We start from the raw sequence: 16611 nt of genomic DNA on the forward strand, positions 1-16611 counted from the left end.
AAAGAAAAATTGGATATCAAATTGGGGAGGAGGAGTATGGAAGAAGTAAATGTTTTCAGATACTTGGGAGTTGACGTGTCGGTGGATGGATTTATGAAGGATGAGGTTAATCATAGAATTGATGAGGGAAAAAAGGTGAGTGGTGCATTGAGGTATATGTGGAGTCAAAAAACGTTATCTATGGAGGCAAAGAAGGGAATGTATGAAAGTATAGTAGTACCAACACTCTTATATGGGTGTGAAGCTTGGGTGGTAAATGCAGCAGCGAGGAGATGGTTGGAGGCAGTGGAGATGTCCTGTCTAAGGGCAATATGTGGTGTAAATATTATGCAGAAAATTCGGAGTGTGGAAATTAGGAAAAGGTGTGGAGTAAATAAAAGTATTAGTCAGAGGGCAGAAGAGGGGTTGTTGAGGTGGTTTGGTCATTTAGAGAGAATGGATCAAAGTAGAATGACATGGAAAGTATATAAATCTATAGGGGAAGGAAGGCGAGGTAGGGGTCGTCCTCGAAAGGGTTGGAGAGAGGGGGTAAAGGAGGTTTTGTGGGCAAGGGGCTTGGACTTCAAGCAAGCGTGCATGAGCGTGTTGGATAGGAGTGAATGGAGACGAATGGTACTTGGGACCTGACGATCTGTTGGAGTGTGAGCAGGGTAATATTTAGTGAAGGGATTCAGGGAAACCGGTTATTTTCATATAGTCGGACTTGAGTCCTGGAAATGGGAAGTACAATGCCTGCACTTTAAAGGAGGGGTTTGGGATATTGGCAGTTTGGAGGGATATGTTGTGTATCTTTATACGTATATGCTTCTAAACTGTTGTATTCTGAGCACCTCTGCAAAAACAGTGATCATGTGTGAGTGTGGTGAGAGTGTTGAATGATGATAAAAGCATTTTCTTTTTGGGGATTTTCTTTCTTTTTTGGGCCACCCTGCCTCGGTGGGAGACGGCTGACTTGTTGAAAAAAAAAAAATTATTCTGCCATATTTTTTGTGTGTCTGTGGTATTGATATTTCACCTTATGTCATAATAGATCAACTGTGATAGGTAAATAAGCCTTATTGTTGATATTAGCATAAGAATAGAATATTTTGTCGGCTGCTCTCTCTTGCTTGTGTCAGCACTTCTACCCAGGAGGTTCATGTATATCAACATCACAGCTAGTGTAATGATTTTATTTTATTATTTTTGTATTTCATTTTTACTTTACTTTTTATGCTGTTAATACTGTATTTCATTCTGTAAGGTTTAGGAGAAACACTGTGCACAACACAAATAGTTGTTTATTTCCAAGAACATTTGCATACAAAACAATGTGTTCGAATTCACTTCAAATGTAAGAAACTCCTTGAATATCATCTTTGAAATCTTAGCGAGAGTCTTGAAAACAGTAAACCCTGCCATCACATAACTGCTACTACATAAAGGACATGCCCAGGTTGGGCCAGCAGGCACTAAAACATGCTTTCTCAAATCCATCCATTCATATATATTTGCTGAAACTATTTTTTATGCTACCCAAGCCATAGCTTTTGTAACCTTTTTTTCTCGTGTACCAGCTGACTTTCCCACCACATCTATAACTACTACTACCTCTACTTGTGTGGGCAAAACGTTGTCAATAAAGGATCACATTATACTCCTGTGTCCGACCATGCATCTGGCAGCCCTGCTGCCAGACACACGGTCATAAGTTAAGTGGTCGTATGTCGCACAGATCATAAGTCAGATGGTGGGATGGAGGGATTAGCATCAAATTTGCACACGAAAATCACTCCCTATGAAAGCAAAAGACTTGGCAGGTGATGCAGCATCCCCCCAATGAAAAACAAGGGAGCTACTAGCATGATAAGAGACAACACGGTAAGTGTCAGGGGCCCAAGACTGTTCAGCTGCCTCCCAGCATAAATAAGAGGGATTACCAGTAGACCCCTGGCTTTCTTCAAGAAGGCATTGGACAGGCACCTAAATCAGTATCTGATCAGCCAGGCTGTGGTTCGTACATCGGTTTATGAGTGGCCATCAGTAACAGCCTCGTTGATCAGGCCCTGATCCACCATGAGGTCTGGTCACAGACTGGGCTGCAGGGGCATTGACCCCTGAAACCCTCTCCAGGTATATATGCCCCTCATAAATTGAACAGTGAGGAAGCCATCTTTAAGATAACTACTGTACCATTAAATCCCTTAAATGCTAGGTTTGGAAACATGGAATTTGGCTTTAAAAGTTGGTTGACAGTGCACTTCATTAAAGTAATACTCTACGCTAGTAGGGTATTACTTTGAACATTATATACTTACGAGTTGGCCTAGTAACTAAGACTGGCTGTGTCCTAAGTGCCTTCTAGGCTTGTTTGGTGGGTGGATTTGTGTTTGTGGTCCCTGTGTGCCGTGTGTCCAAATTTGTTGGACATTTTTGGCATTTAATGAATTAATGCACACAGGAATAAGTTGCTGACATGAGACAGTTGCGCAGATCATTGGATTGCATAAGACAGGCCATCAAACAAAGGAAATAGAAGAAGCCATTGATGTGTGTGAGCATCCAGCAAAGCCCTGGTTGTTTCAGTCCCTTGAGGATGGTATTGATGACAAGTCCACATCAAAAGCACACCCAGGAAAACCTAAAATATGTCCCCATTAATGTTAACTATAATAACATACCTGGAGTTACTCTTATCATTTGCCTGAATCTTTCATGCTCTGTAGTGCAAGGCTTTTGTGGAAGACAGTGTTCCTTTCCACACTGCAAAATCAGTTATTCATTGGCTTTGTGCTGCTGAAGTACCCTTTCTTCAGTGACTGGGCAGGAAATTTCCCAAACTGGAACCCCATTGAAAACATCTGGGCTGTGATAGAGGGAGAGAGAGATCTACTAGGGAAAGAATGTTGGTCCACTTCACTGCTGTAGCATGCCATCCAAGAGTCATGGGGAAATTTGCCCCCATGAAACCCTGAAGAATGTGTGATAATCACTTCCTAGACAGTCGAAGGATGTCTGAAAGTGCAAAGGACAAGCTATTTTGTGGTTGTGGTTTTAAAGGAGGAGCTGGCTCACTTTAATAATGAACACTGTATATCCTGCAACTTAGTTACAGTAAATGCTCTCAGAGTTAATCTTGTCTCAACCTTCACTCTGTCTTCCTGTATTCAAATTATCATTATTTTGACTTACTTGATTTGTAATTGAGTATAGAGAGCATAACATACATATTAAAGTGCAGGTCGGCTATCACTAATCCAGCATCATTGGGACCTGTAGCGTGCCAGATTAGTAAGTTTGCCAGATTACAGAGTGGTTAGGTTAGAATACACTTAATTAGCCTATCAGTAGAGAGAGTTTCTGCTACATTTTCCTCATTTTCATAACTGCTTTCTCCTCCACTGGCTTGCTGCTGTGGATTTACAACCATCTGTACAATTTCTGTCAGTATAATGATGAAATTTGAGTCAGTATAATGATGAAATTTGAAATTATGGTAGCCGAAATTAGTGCCGGATTACTGATGGAACCGGATAACTGATTGCCGAATTAGTGATGGCCGACCTGTGCTACACTTATTAGGCATACATTGAGCATATTAGGTACACTGTTTTATAGAAATTGTAAAAGAATTTAGTGATACTACATTTAAAATGATATTTACTAAATACGAGTAGTGTGTATGTCAGGATTCTTCATAGTTTTCTATGTTTTGAATTAGTGTGAATGAGTTGTGAATGTTTTAAGCGGCTTTAGAACTTTCGGATTACTCAAGTGATCATATTTTGCACTAGAGAATTTAAGTATTTTAAGTAATGCAAGCATACAGATACACACATCCATATTCTACACAATTATGTCTGATTCTTACCTGGTGCAGGTGTGATGGCTCAGCAGGGCTAAGAGAGAGGGAGGGAGGAAGGTGCAACATAAAAAGATTTCCTTCCATGTCTAATTTCTTGTTTGTGTATGAATAATGCTTATCTTGACTTTGTACTAATAAAGTTTGCCTTTATATATTCTTGTTATTTAGCATTTATTGTATATGATTATTTTTTCTGTATCCTCATCAGGAGCTGAGCAATTTAATAGTGGTAATGGCTATGCCTCAACTTTTTGCTGGGCCGACTCTTACGTAGACTGCACACCTGTTGATACATGGGGGCGAAGAATGTGCCAAGTTACAGCTATAGATGCTCTTCACTTTACGAAACAGCCACAAGTACAGTACAGGCCAAGCTTTGTTATTAGAGAGCTCAATAAGGTAAAGTTGCAGTCTTGCAAGTGGTACTAGGAACAATTATATAGCATATAATGAATGGTTTTGGGGATCTGATGAGCAGTTGGAGCCTGAACAGGGTAATATTTTGTGAAGGGATTCAGGGAAACTGGTTAGCTGGACTTGAGTGTTGGAAGTGGGAAGTACAATGCCTGCACTTTAAAGGAGGAGTTTGGGATATTTTCAGTATGGAGGGACATCTAAACTGTTGTATCTGAGTGCCTCTGCAAAAACAGTGATTGTGTGTGAATGATTGTGAAAGTGTTTCTTTTTGGGTCATTCTGCCTTGATGGGAGACGGCCAACATGTTAAAAAAAATTACTTTAAAAAAATTATGAATGTTACATTATACATTTCATGCAGGAAATGTTAAGAACCATTCTTTACTCTCTCTTGGTAAAACCACTTTCCATTTTTCATACTAGCAGTATGTACTATGTTTGTATAATAGTAATTTTTTCATTGATTTATTTATGCATGTTTTTATCAAGTATTTTATTTTTATACATTTTTTGTCTTAAGCTAAATGGACTCTGTAGTAGGTTGGTAGACAGCAGCCGTCCAGGGAGGTATCACCATCTAGTCACATGAGCAGTAGCTAGAAAGTTGTTAAATATTTTGCACTGACAGGATAGGAATCTTTTCTTTCCATATTTTGAACATTGACAGTGACAGGTAACTCTTACAAAGTTATAATGGACTTACATTAAGTATACAGGAGGGCCCCGCTTCACAGCACTGCTAATACGGACATTTCAAATTACACCCAAAAATTTGTTTGTACGGCTCCTGATTTACTATTATGGTGTCCGCGTGCTACTCTACATCCACCACGAGCACCACATCTCTCTCTCTATTATGTCTAGAAACTTTCCAAAGTTTCAAGTGTTTTAAAGTTATTGTGTACTTCTTTTTTTTATTGTGTACTTCTTTTTTTTTTTTTAACACATCGGCTGTTTCCCACTGAGGCAGGGTGACCCAGAAAGAAAGAAAAACCCCGAAAGAAAGAAAAAACTTTCATCATTCAACACTTTCGCCATCACTCATACATAATCACTGTCTTTGCAGAGACACTCAGATACAACAGTTTAGATGTCCCTCCAAACTGCCAATATCCCAAACCCCTCCTTTAAAGTGCAGGCATTGTACTTCCCATTTCCAGGACTCAAGTCCAGATAACTGGTTTCCTTAAATTCCTTAACAAAATATTACCCTGCTCACACTCCAATAGCTTGTCAGGTCCCAAAATCCATTCGTCTCCATTCACTCCTATCTAACATGCTCACATATGCTTGCTGAAAGTCCAAGCCCTTCGCCCACAAAACCTCCTTTACCCCCTCCCTCCAATCTTTTCAAGGACGACCCCTACCCCACCTTCCTTCCCCAACAGATTTTTAGGCTCTAAAAGTCATTCTAATTTGTTCCATTCTCTCTGTATGACCAAACCACCTCAACAACCCCTCTTCAGCCCTCTGACTAATAAGAACATAAGAAAGAAGGAACACTGCAGCAGGCCTGCTGGCCCATGCGGGGCAGATCCATGTTAACCGCCAGCTTAGACCAATGGCTCACTCAGTCAGGTCACCTCCACTTAAGGAAGGAGCACGGCTTCTGACCCAATAGAACCAGCTAGTCAGGTCCAACTCACACCCACCCACACCCATTGATGCATTTATCTAACATATTTTTAAAACTACACAACGTCTTAGTTTCTATGGACGGTACTCGGGAGTTTGTTCCACTCATCCACAACTCTATTACCAAACCAGTGCTTTCCTATATCCTTCCTGAATCTGAATTTTTCCAGCCTTAAACCATTGCTGTGAGTCCAGTCTAGGCTAGATATTTTTAGCACGCTATTTACATCCAAGTGTTTACAGTGAAACATATAGGTGAACAGTATTTAGATAAGGCTAAAGAGGTTTTTGTGGCATTTATGGATTTGGAAAAGGTGTATGACAGGGTGGATAAGGGGGCAATGTGGCAGATGTTGCAGGTGTATAGTATAGGAGGTAGGTTACTGAAAGCAGTGAAGAGTTTTTATGAGGATAGTGAGGCTCAGGTTAGGTTATGTAGGAAAGAGGGAGATTATTTCCCAGTAAAAGTAGACCTTAGACAAGGATGTGTGATGTCACCGTAGTTGTTCAATTTATTTATAGATGGGGTTGTAAGAGAAGTGAGTGCGATGATACATGAAGAATAAAACAATAATAACATCACACTTACCTTTATTGTGGACTTGTTAATGAGTGCTGAGATGGGAGAAGGGCAAAGGATGAAGGTGTTCTATAGTTTGGAATGGGAATCCCCTTCCATAAAGACTTCAGGTAACAAGTCCTTTTCTGGCTTGTCCTGAGAGTGCCTTTTCCTCCTGAGTAATGTAGGTTCTGTTTGGCATTTTCTTCCTAAACAGGCCTGTTTTGTCACAATTGAACACGTGTTGGGGTTTTAATTTTTCAGCCTCTATGTACCCCTTAAAGTCCTGCACATATTTTTCATCTGCTTTTTTGTCAGAACTGGCAGCCTCACCATGCCTTATACCATGCCATACCACCATCACAACCACTACCACCCTCTACCACCACCACTACCACTCTCTACCACCACTACCACTCTCTACCACCATCGCTACCACCCTCTACCACCACCCTCTACCACCATCGCTACCACCCTCTACCACCACCACTTTCGTATTTTTCCACAAACTTTTTCTTAAATTATATGTGTTTTTTCATATTCTTTACCATAGGGCCGACACTAGAAGCTTTCTTGGGGCCTATTGTGGCTTATTTAGCAGTTACAAGCACCAAAAACAATGGAGTAATACAAAATATATCGCATGTACGCGCAGAAGCATTCTCACTGTCTTTGTAAACAATGGCACACTGGTTGGTACATGGAGTGAGTGGCCAGGCCTGTGCCGACACGTTCGGGACGAAAGCTCCTAACCGAGTTTTTAGGTGTTATCCAAGTAAATTTTTTTACGCCAAATTGAGGCATTATCCAATTTTGGCATTATCCGATTTTGGCATTATCCGATGCCGCCGTTAACTGAGGGTCCACCATAATACAGGAACATAATATATACTCTAGATTGAATAAAATAGGCCATAATATGGTGGCAGAGGCAGTGGCGAAAGCGCTCGCCATTTTCTGTCCAACTTTGACTATAAGTAGTATCTTCCTATGCCCTTATTGTAAGAGAAAATGGAGTATTTGTGAGGCTAACTGCAGAAATATTGTATATAAAAACAGAATGAAAAGAAATATTAAACTGTCTATATAAAATGTATATGTACTTACACACTTGGAGCAGAGATGGTGGGGGAGGCTGAGGGTGCAGCATATGATGTCAGTGGCCCTGTAAACCTCCAACAACATTGTTTTGTTTGATCACTGTACTTAACTGATACAGCTTTAGTATCTACATATTGTAGATGTACTAAGCTGATATTGCCTGGCTAAGTCCATGGAAATCATCCTCTTTTTCTTCTCAGCACTGTCCTTTGCACTTATTTTCTTAGGACCTGTGGGTAGAAAAAAGAAATTTGGCCAAATGACTGTAAAAAATGCAAGCACGAGAGAACTGCTCCCACAATGATGTGAACATGTGTACTGCTTACCGGATGTTTTGGTATCAGCTGTGCCAACTAGTGGCAGCATTCTGAATTATTATTATTTTTTATTATCACACTGGCCGATTCCCACCAAGGCAGGGTGGCCCGAAAAAGAAAAACTTTCACCATCATTCACTCCATCACTGTCTTGCCAGAAGGGTGCTTTACACTACAGTTTTTAAACTGCAACATTAACACCCCTCCTTCAGAGTGCAGGCACTGTACTTCCCATCTCCAGGACTCAAGTCTGGCCTGCCGGTTTCCCTGAATCCCTTCATAAATGTTACTTTGCTCACACTCCAACAGCACGTCAAGTATTAAAAACCATTTGTCTCCATTCACTCCTATCAAACACGCTCACGCATGCCTGCTGGAAGTCCAAGCCCCTCGCACACAAAACCTCCTTTATTATTATTATTATTATTATTATTATTATTATTGTTATTATTAATTTAGGGAACTGGAGCACAGATTCAATTCCCTAAATCAAGAGCCCCTCACCAGCATCAGGAACCTTGATGCTGGTGAGGGGGCTCTTGATCTAGGGAATTGGATCTGTGCTCTAGTTACCTAAATTAATAAAAATAATAATAATGATGATAATTATTATTATTGTTATTTTTATAATGAACACTGCCAACTCAGTGCACTGTTTACCTCACTGTGGGAGCAGTTCTCTCATGCTTTGCTTACATTTTTGACAATCATTTGGCCAAATTTCATTTTCCTAAGCATGGGTCCTAAGAAAGTAAGTGTAAAGGACAATGCTGAGAAGAAAAAGAGGATGATTTCCATGGAATTAAAGCATGAAATCATAGATAAACAAGTGAGGTGTCCAGGTTTTGGGTTGAGGGGGAAGCAGGGGGAGCTGGCTCGTAACTCAGAATAAAAAATTGATTTAGGGATGGCTCGTATCTCAAAAATCTTGTATGTTAGGACACTTGTAAGTCAAGGTTCCACTGTATATGCAATCATAGTAAAACAAATTAACATTATTTGAGGTGTGGTATCCAGGCAGACTACCACACCTCTTGACTTCCTACAATAAATACTACTCACCTCTCACCCTACATTAAGACTACAATTATTTTAGGGAAAGTAATGAGTGTACTGTATATGCATTTTAGTTTTTTATTGTTTTTTATTCCTAGTTCTATTGCCAACTTAATATATGATAGTGTAAACATGTTATCAGGCATTTATATGCATTGAAAAGTGAAAAAAGGGGGATTCCTTTTATGATGATTTTTGCTTTACAGCAGTAGCCTGGACCCGAACCTGCTGTATAAGCAGTGCCCTCCTGTATACTTATTTTTACTTGTGTTTCCTGAAGGTTCTTATTTCTTCAATAACTCCTTTCCAATTTAGGAGGCTTCTTCTGAGACTAATCCATGGGGGTGATCCCTGGAACCATTAACAGGCAATAAATAATCCCTTTACTGTATAATCCTGTTGTTCTTGTTGCTGAACTGATTTGTAACCTACATTTTGCATTTTTTACGTTATGTAGTGCCTTGATGTCTCCAAACCAGTGTATAAAATCCTTTATCAAATTTTTTTTTGTTCTGCAAATGATTCTAGTCTACCATCTAACCAAAAGAGGGTTCATTTTGAGAAAATGGAATCAAAGTAATTAATATCCACACTCACATGCAATTACTGTAATGGCTGTTTCATGTGCTATTTTTTCAGGCATATGCTGGTTTTCGTGTTCTGGACAGGAGTAATGGAGTTGCTGTTGGTGTCGCTACTGGAAACTGGGGGTGTGGAGCTTTCAGAGGAGATCCACGTCTCAAGGTAACTACATGCCTAGTCTACATCAGTTGCCATTTACCCTGTAATTAATAGCCAGTAAGATAAAGAAGAAAGTTAATGTATTTATAAGTTGAGTTACCTTGTATTGTTTATTAGAGAATGTATATATAAAATACTGTACCATAATGTGAACACATTTAGTAATTCTCATTTTTAGAATTTTTTTTTTTCAGTCGCTGATTCAACTGGCTGTATGCGGTTACACTGGACGTGACATTGCTTATTTCACCTTTGGGGATGAAAAACTTCGGAATGACCTTGCTACTATGTATATCTTTTTGAAGGAAAACAATGTTACAGTAGGTGTGTGTACTTTTTTAGCTTTAGTTGAAGTTATTGCTACTTATGTTCATATCTTTCCAAATGGTTCACAAATATATCCATTTGTCCTATATTTTTTGTGTAAAACCATAACAGAAATACAAACAGATTGAAAACTTTTTGAGTTCAATAATGTTGAAACCAGTTAGCCAGACTTGAGTCCCAGAGGTGGGAAGTACAATGCCTGCACTTTAGAGGAGGGGTTTGGGATATCGACTAGTCGGAGTGGCATCTAAACTGTTGTATCTTGGTGCCTCAGCAAAGACTAATTATGTGTGAATGATGGTGAAACTTTTTTTTTGGGGGGGGAGGGGAGGGAGGGGGGTATCACCCTGCCTCGGTGGAAGACAGCCGATGTGCCGAAAAAAAAAATGTAACAGAATGGTGATAATGTAATACTGTATCATATTGTGCTGTTTTTTTTTTTTTTCTGTGGTCAGGTTCCATGAACCACTTATTGTGCTTTACAGACATGCCTGATGAACATTCTTAAAATTCTAGGTATATTACTAGTGACAATTAGTATTTATGCTGTGTAGTATTATTTAAATGACTTCTCACATTTTGAAGAAGGTGTTCTGCCTTTTTCTTCTCTTGGTTTTGATGCTTTTTACCAGATTATAATTACAGTGGACCCCTGCTTAACGATCACCTCCCAGTGCGACCAATTATGCAAGTGTATTTATGTAAGCGCTTTTGTACGTGTATGTTTGGGGGTCTGAAATGGACTAATCTACTTCACAATATTCCTTATGGGAACAAATTCGGTCAGTACTGGCACCTGAACATACTTCTGGAATGAAAAAATATCATTAACCGGGGGTCCACTGTATAAGCAAAATTAGTTATTCATGTTGGACTTTTTTTTTTTTTTTGCTCATTATTTGGTTCATTTCTTTCTCTGTCCAGGAGAATTAGTTCAGGTGCTGCTCCACCATGGGTCACGGGAGTGGTCTGATGGCTCTGATTTTTTCCAGTACATCTATCATAACCTTAGGGCTTATGAGTCAGAAACAGACGATGAAACGGAGGAATCTGCTGGCAAGTATTTGAAGAACGTCAGGTTGATTTAAGATAAATTATTTTATTATTTAATTTGAATTCCTTATGGATTTATAAAATGAAAAGTAGTTATGTTAAGTTTTAATTATATAGTTTCTGGATAGTTATATTAATAATCATCTTTCATTACAAGTCAGTTCAGAATAGCTAAAAGAGAATGCATGTTACATTCTTATTAACTTCTTTTTCATTCTTAGCTTATTCAGCAAAAATCACATAAATGAGCTTTAGTATTTCAAAATATAGTATCTTAAAAAGTGACAACAATTTCCTTGCTTTCTCATTTCCAATACAGTCATGTAGTTGATTAACAAGAGAACCCTCCTAGCCTATCCCACCAGCAATAATTATTATAATCAAAAAGAAGCGCTAAGCCACAAGGGCTATACAGCACCAGCAATAATAATAATCAAATTAAGCACTAAACCTGAGAGTATCCTACCAGTAAAAAATTACACTTTCATTGTTTGAATTTGGTTAATATTTTTAAAAAATTAAGACAACTGGATCCAGTTGGTGTATTGTGGACAATAGTGAAGATAAGACATTGTATGTAGAAGAGCTTTATTGGGACCACGTTTTGATCTGTTAAGATTTTCGTTGTCATTCAGTTTTTATCAAGTCATATGTTTTATTTAATCATAGGAAAGCGCAAAACCCACTGAAGTTGTATAGTGCCTGAGGAATGGAAGGCATTCAGGTTTGATTTGAGGAAGGAGAGGGCAAGTCTAATTCCTTGAATCAAGAGCTTCTTGCTGGCATCAAGGCACCTCCCTTGACGGGATCAAGTCACAGAGGGCATAAACTGCATGTATGCATTAGTGCATTTTGTATCCTCTGTATAACTTCATATGTGGTCCCAATAAAAGCTTTTTGTATCAAAACAATTACAACTTTTCTTATTAACAAATTTTTTTTTTTTTAAATTTTGCACCTGTTGACTTAGATGTGATTATAATTAAGACCAAGTGCCAAACCCACAAGGGTCATACAGGACTAGGTCTTAAAATAGCTATTATCTTTTCTTAGAATATTTTTATTTGGAAAGGCAATAAGCATAATATTGATTATATTAGAATTTTTACCAAAGAAGTAAAAGGGTTATCCTGACTTTCATTGATAGTTCAATGTGGTAAAGAACAGGCACAGTACCATGGCTATAACAATGCACAAATAGTCCACATAAAAGACAAACCCATGCTGATGTTTTGGTCTGGCTCGAACCATTAACAAGTAACACAGAAGTGCAGAGGGAAGGGAGGCATTATATATGGGGGGTGAGAGTCAGAAGTAGTGGAACAAGAGGAGGAAGTAGTATAGTAGTGCAACAGTGGCAGGGAGTGGGAATGGTAATAAGGTACAAGTATTGTTAATGAAACTAAGGTCAGAGTGGAGTGTTTCAAATCAATAGTAGTAATAGTGGAGGTAGTCTAGTGATACTACCTCCACTATTACTACTGTTGCTTGGTTAACACTCCTCTCTCTGACCCTTGTTTCACCAATACTACTCCCTTCTTATTACCCCCTTTGCTGCTGTTACACTGCTAATACTGTACTCATTACTGCTATTATAGTTCCTCTTGTGCCACTACTCCCAGCCCAGCATCCCCCCTTCCCTCTCGTATTTATATATGCCCCCCTTTCCTTATTTCTTCTGTGTAACTAGTTAACAGGCCAAGCCAGACCAAAATGTCATCATAAGTTTGTCTCCAGTGTGCAGGTTATTTGTGGCAATGCATTAGAACACACACTGCCAGTTTGTAGGATGGAAACCACATCAAAAAGGCAATCTGGGATCCTGTTAGAAATTGATAAAATGCTAAATGGATAAATATTACTCTATTAACTTGAGTTCCTTCATTGGATTTTCACTTGAAAAAAATTGATGACCTGCTTTTATCATTTATGTCTGCACTTCTGTTTCAAATAATACTGTTCTTACTTTTTTTGTTTTCTCATTTTCTATATTTTATTTTGCCATGTGTGTGCCTCCATAGACAAAGCTCATTCTTTTCATACATCCTTATATCTCAGTGACTGTAAGTGTTGACATCTTCACATATGCAAGTCAGATCATTATACTGATGGAATTTTTGGCCAGTTGTTTCAAATTTTCTTTTAGAAGCAGATATATAGTATGCAAGTTTAAGAATTCAGACTACTGATGATGAATTTTTCTTTTCTTTTAGGATGTAACATTTAATACTTTTTTTTTTTTTTACTCTATTTGTAGATCAAGATGTAGATAAAAAGAGAGAGGAACGAACTGTTGATAGTTCACATACCACCACCAAGACACCAAAGAACATTGCAGACTACTTCAAAAAGACTGTCAAAACAAGCCTACCATCTGCCTCACCATCTCTTAGTAGTTCACTTTGTCATGCCTCTACTAGTCAACAATCAGCATATAATGTAAATGCAATTGAAAAATCAAGAAAAGAGAGTCTTTCTGAGGATAAGATTTTGCAAGTCTTAACAGAGTGTGATCGTCTGGTAGGAGGCCAGTTGGTGAAAAGCCATGAAACTTCAAATTCAAAATCAGCTGCTAAAACACGCAAACTCATGGATCAGGACCGAGATGCTGGTAGTACAGAGAACTCTAGAAATTGTAAGAGAGATGTAAATGGGAGAGAGAGAGAGAAAAATGAAGAGAAAAAGAATACAGTGTCTACAAATTCTGGTGAACCAAGTAGACTATTGTCATTTTTGGATGATATAGACAAAAGTTTGGCATCATAGGTACAAATATATCTCCAATGCTGTATATTTTGTATATGATATGTGTAAATGAAATTAAATTATATACTTTTAACAACAGTTAGAGAATGGTATTTTTTAAATTTTTGGGGGGATGGTCAAATAATAGTATTGTAATTTAGTACAGCATGACCCCCGTATCCACGGGGGATGCATTCCAAGGACCTGCCATGGATACTGAAACCGTGGATAGTAGCGAACCCTATATATAAAGTTTGATATATTGTGCACAATAAGTAGAGAATTGTTACTTCACTGATGGGAAGCACATTACGGTTTCTCTTAGACTTTGAAGAACTTCCACCATCACTACTTTTGCACTTTGAAGCCATTATTAAGCAGAATTATTTTTGGGCCATAGTAAACATTGGATAACTGAATCTGCATATACTGGACCCATGGATACGAGGATCCTGCTATATATTATTTGCATTTTTTTACTCTTATTTTTTTATATTTCAATAATTTAGAGAAAATAAAGTTTGTTTTTGCTAAAAAGTAAAGGGTTTGTAGTTACAGAAATGTACGAGGAAATGATATTAATATCTTCACTTCATGCTGACTTATCACCCAGTGATTACTTTTCCGATTTGATATGCTGCAGCTTTAAAAAGAACTTTAAAACAGTTATCTGTAATACTGGCACCCTTGGGACCAAGACCATCCCAGTGTGTACAGATGCTACCCTACTTATGAACATTTGGACATACGAACAGCCTGCCATGTTAAAGTTTCATTTGGGACCACAATATCAAGAGATTCTCAAAGGTTTCAACTAGTGTTAACAATTCTATCTTGTGCTACCTTCTTTTATACGACAAGAAGAGAAAAAACGGTGCAAACTTTCTTAGACAAATTCTTCAGACCAGTGCCTTCTAACTCAATAGCCTCTTCAGGTGTTGAAGAAACCCAGGCTTATGAAACCCTGAGTTACGAAGCATTTGATGATGATGAAGTGTATGAGGTTGACGACCCTCTCCTTCAGTAGCCCCACACAACGTCTGATCTTTGTCTCATCCATCACCAAGTTTATTGTACCAATTAAAAAGGTAATTAGTTTTTTATAACAGTATTGATTATAAAATATGCATTAGTACATGTATTGAGAACTGTACATTACTGATACTGTACAGTATTTTCAACAAACAACAGTGCAGAGAGAGAACAATAATAATAATGATAATATTAAAAACAAATCATAATAGAAAAATGGCAAAATAACGACTTACGAACAATTCAAGATCACGAACAGCCTTCTGGAATGTAACTTGTTTGTAAGTTGGGGGGGCGTCTGTATAATGCAATGTAGATGTACTGGTATCTCGGGTACCATCCTGCTTTAATAATTTTGGTACCATGTTCCAAGTATTCAATTTCTGTTAAATTTAATGCAGCATGTATTTATGTAGTAAATATAAAAGATGTACTTAAAATATTAAGCAGTAAATAAAATTAGGCAGTCCCAGAATATTGAATTTAAAACACAAAACAAAAAACAGGTGGACCCCTAGTTATTAAATTGTACATGGTGGCGAGTGTTCTGAAGAGACATGTTGGACAAATAGTGGTTTCTGACAGTAATCTATCACGGCCATTACTGGTGTCTTAAAAAAAAAAAAAAAAAAAAAATTTAATCTGCTGTCACTGCCGTAAAGCACGGTATGACCCATACGACTTTCAAGTGCCTATTCTTTTTGGTTTAATAGGTATTACACTGGTTATAGTGAAGGACATTTTGTGAAAAGTATAAGATTAATCTAACTTCCATTAATACATTGTTTACACTTTTAGTTACAGGTTGTGCTGCTAAATACTGTAACTTTTATATCTCCAGATAGCTTTTGCTAAGCACTTGACATGTTGTTATAGTGATGTAGTAGTTATCGCACATCACAAGTTGGTACAAACCTGAAGAAAGGATGAATTACTGGGCAAGCCATGTGTCTACATTGAAGATTTATGGACGTACAACTCATAAATCAACTATGAATAACAATCATTATAAGCCTTAAGAAATTTATACCGCAGTGGCAAACTTTAATATTGCCCTTAGATTTTTGGAATGGTTGATACAGTTCAGTGTGTTTATGAAAGAAGGGAAGGTATCCAAGATTGGCAGAGAGCATGTGTAGTCTTGGCTGCAGATACAATCTGGTGGCAAATAGAACAGTGTATCAATTGTAATCACTACCCTCTCAGCTGATGTTCCACCCTCAACATCCCCCTATGACTTAAGTTTAGCTCATTCCATAATTTATATATATATATATATATATATATATATATATATATATATATATATATATTATTATATATATATATATATAATATATATATATATACAGTGGACCCCCGTTTAACAATATTTTTTCATTCCAGAAGTATGTTCAGGTGCCAGTACTGACCGAATTTGTTCCCATAAGGAATATTGTGAAGTAGATTAGTCCATTTCAGACCCCCAAACATACACGTACAAACGCACTTACATAAATACACTTACATAATTGGTCGCATTGGGAGGTGATCGTTAAGCGGGGGTCCACTGTATATATATATATGTCATGCCGAATATGTAAAACTGGTCAATTAGCAAGAACTCATTTAAAATTAAGTCCTTTCTAAAATTTTCTCTTATACGTTTAAAGATGTATTTTTTCATTAATATTAATGTAAAAAAATTTAATTTTGCACCAAAAGAATCTTAGAAAACTTACCTAACCTTATTATAACAAGAGCAATTTATTTTAGCCTAACCCAACTAAATATATTTTAGATTTG

The 16611-nt window shown here is 37.7% G+C and overlaps 1 protein-coding gene across 4 annotated transcripts in view; it reads left to right on the forward strand.

Moving 5' to 3' along the window:
• LOC128698583 (poly(ADP-ribose) glycohydrolase) overlaps positions 1 to 16089 on the forward strand; it is a 75394-nt gene extending 59305 nt beyond the window's left edge. For 3 of the 4 annotated variants that reach the window (XM_070084932.1, XM_070084934.1, XM_070084935.1), the window contains exons 11-15: positions 4053 to 4243; positions 9568 to 9672; positions 9864 to 9993; positions 10921 to 11052; positions 13307 to 16089. In XM_070084932.1, the coding sequence (XP_069941033.1) occupies positions 4053 to 4243; positions 9568 to 9672; positions 9864 to 9993; positions 10921 to 11052; positions 13307 to 13815 (1067 nt within the window). In that variant the 3' untranslated portion in view covers positions 13816 to 16089. The remainder of the gene's footprint in view (positions 1 to 4052; positions 4244 to 9567; positions 9673 to 9863; positions 9994 to 10920; positions 11053 to 13306) is intronic. The other variant, XM_070084933.1, reaches the window with a different exon arrangement.
• Positions 16090 to 16611: the final 522 nt, after the last annotated feature.

This window comes from Cherax quadricarinatus, chromosome 14 (assembly GCF_038502225.1).
Source record: "Cherax quadricarinatus isolate ZL_2023a chromosome 14, ASM3850222v1, whole genome shotgun sequence".
Taxonomy (NCBI): domain Eukaryota; kingdom Metazoa; phylum Arthropoda; class Malacostraca; order Decapoda; family Parastacidae; genus Cherax; species Cherax quadricarinatus.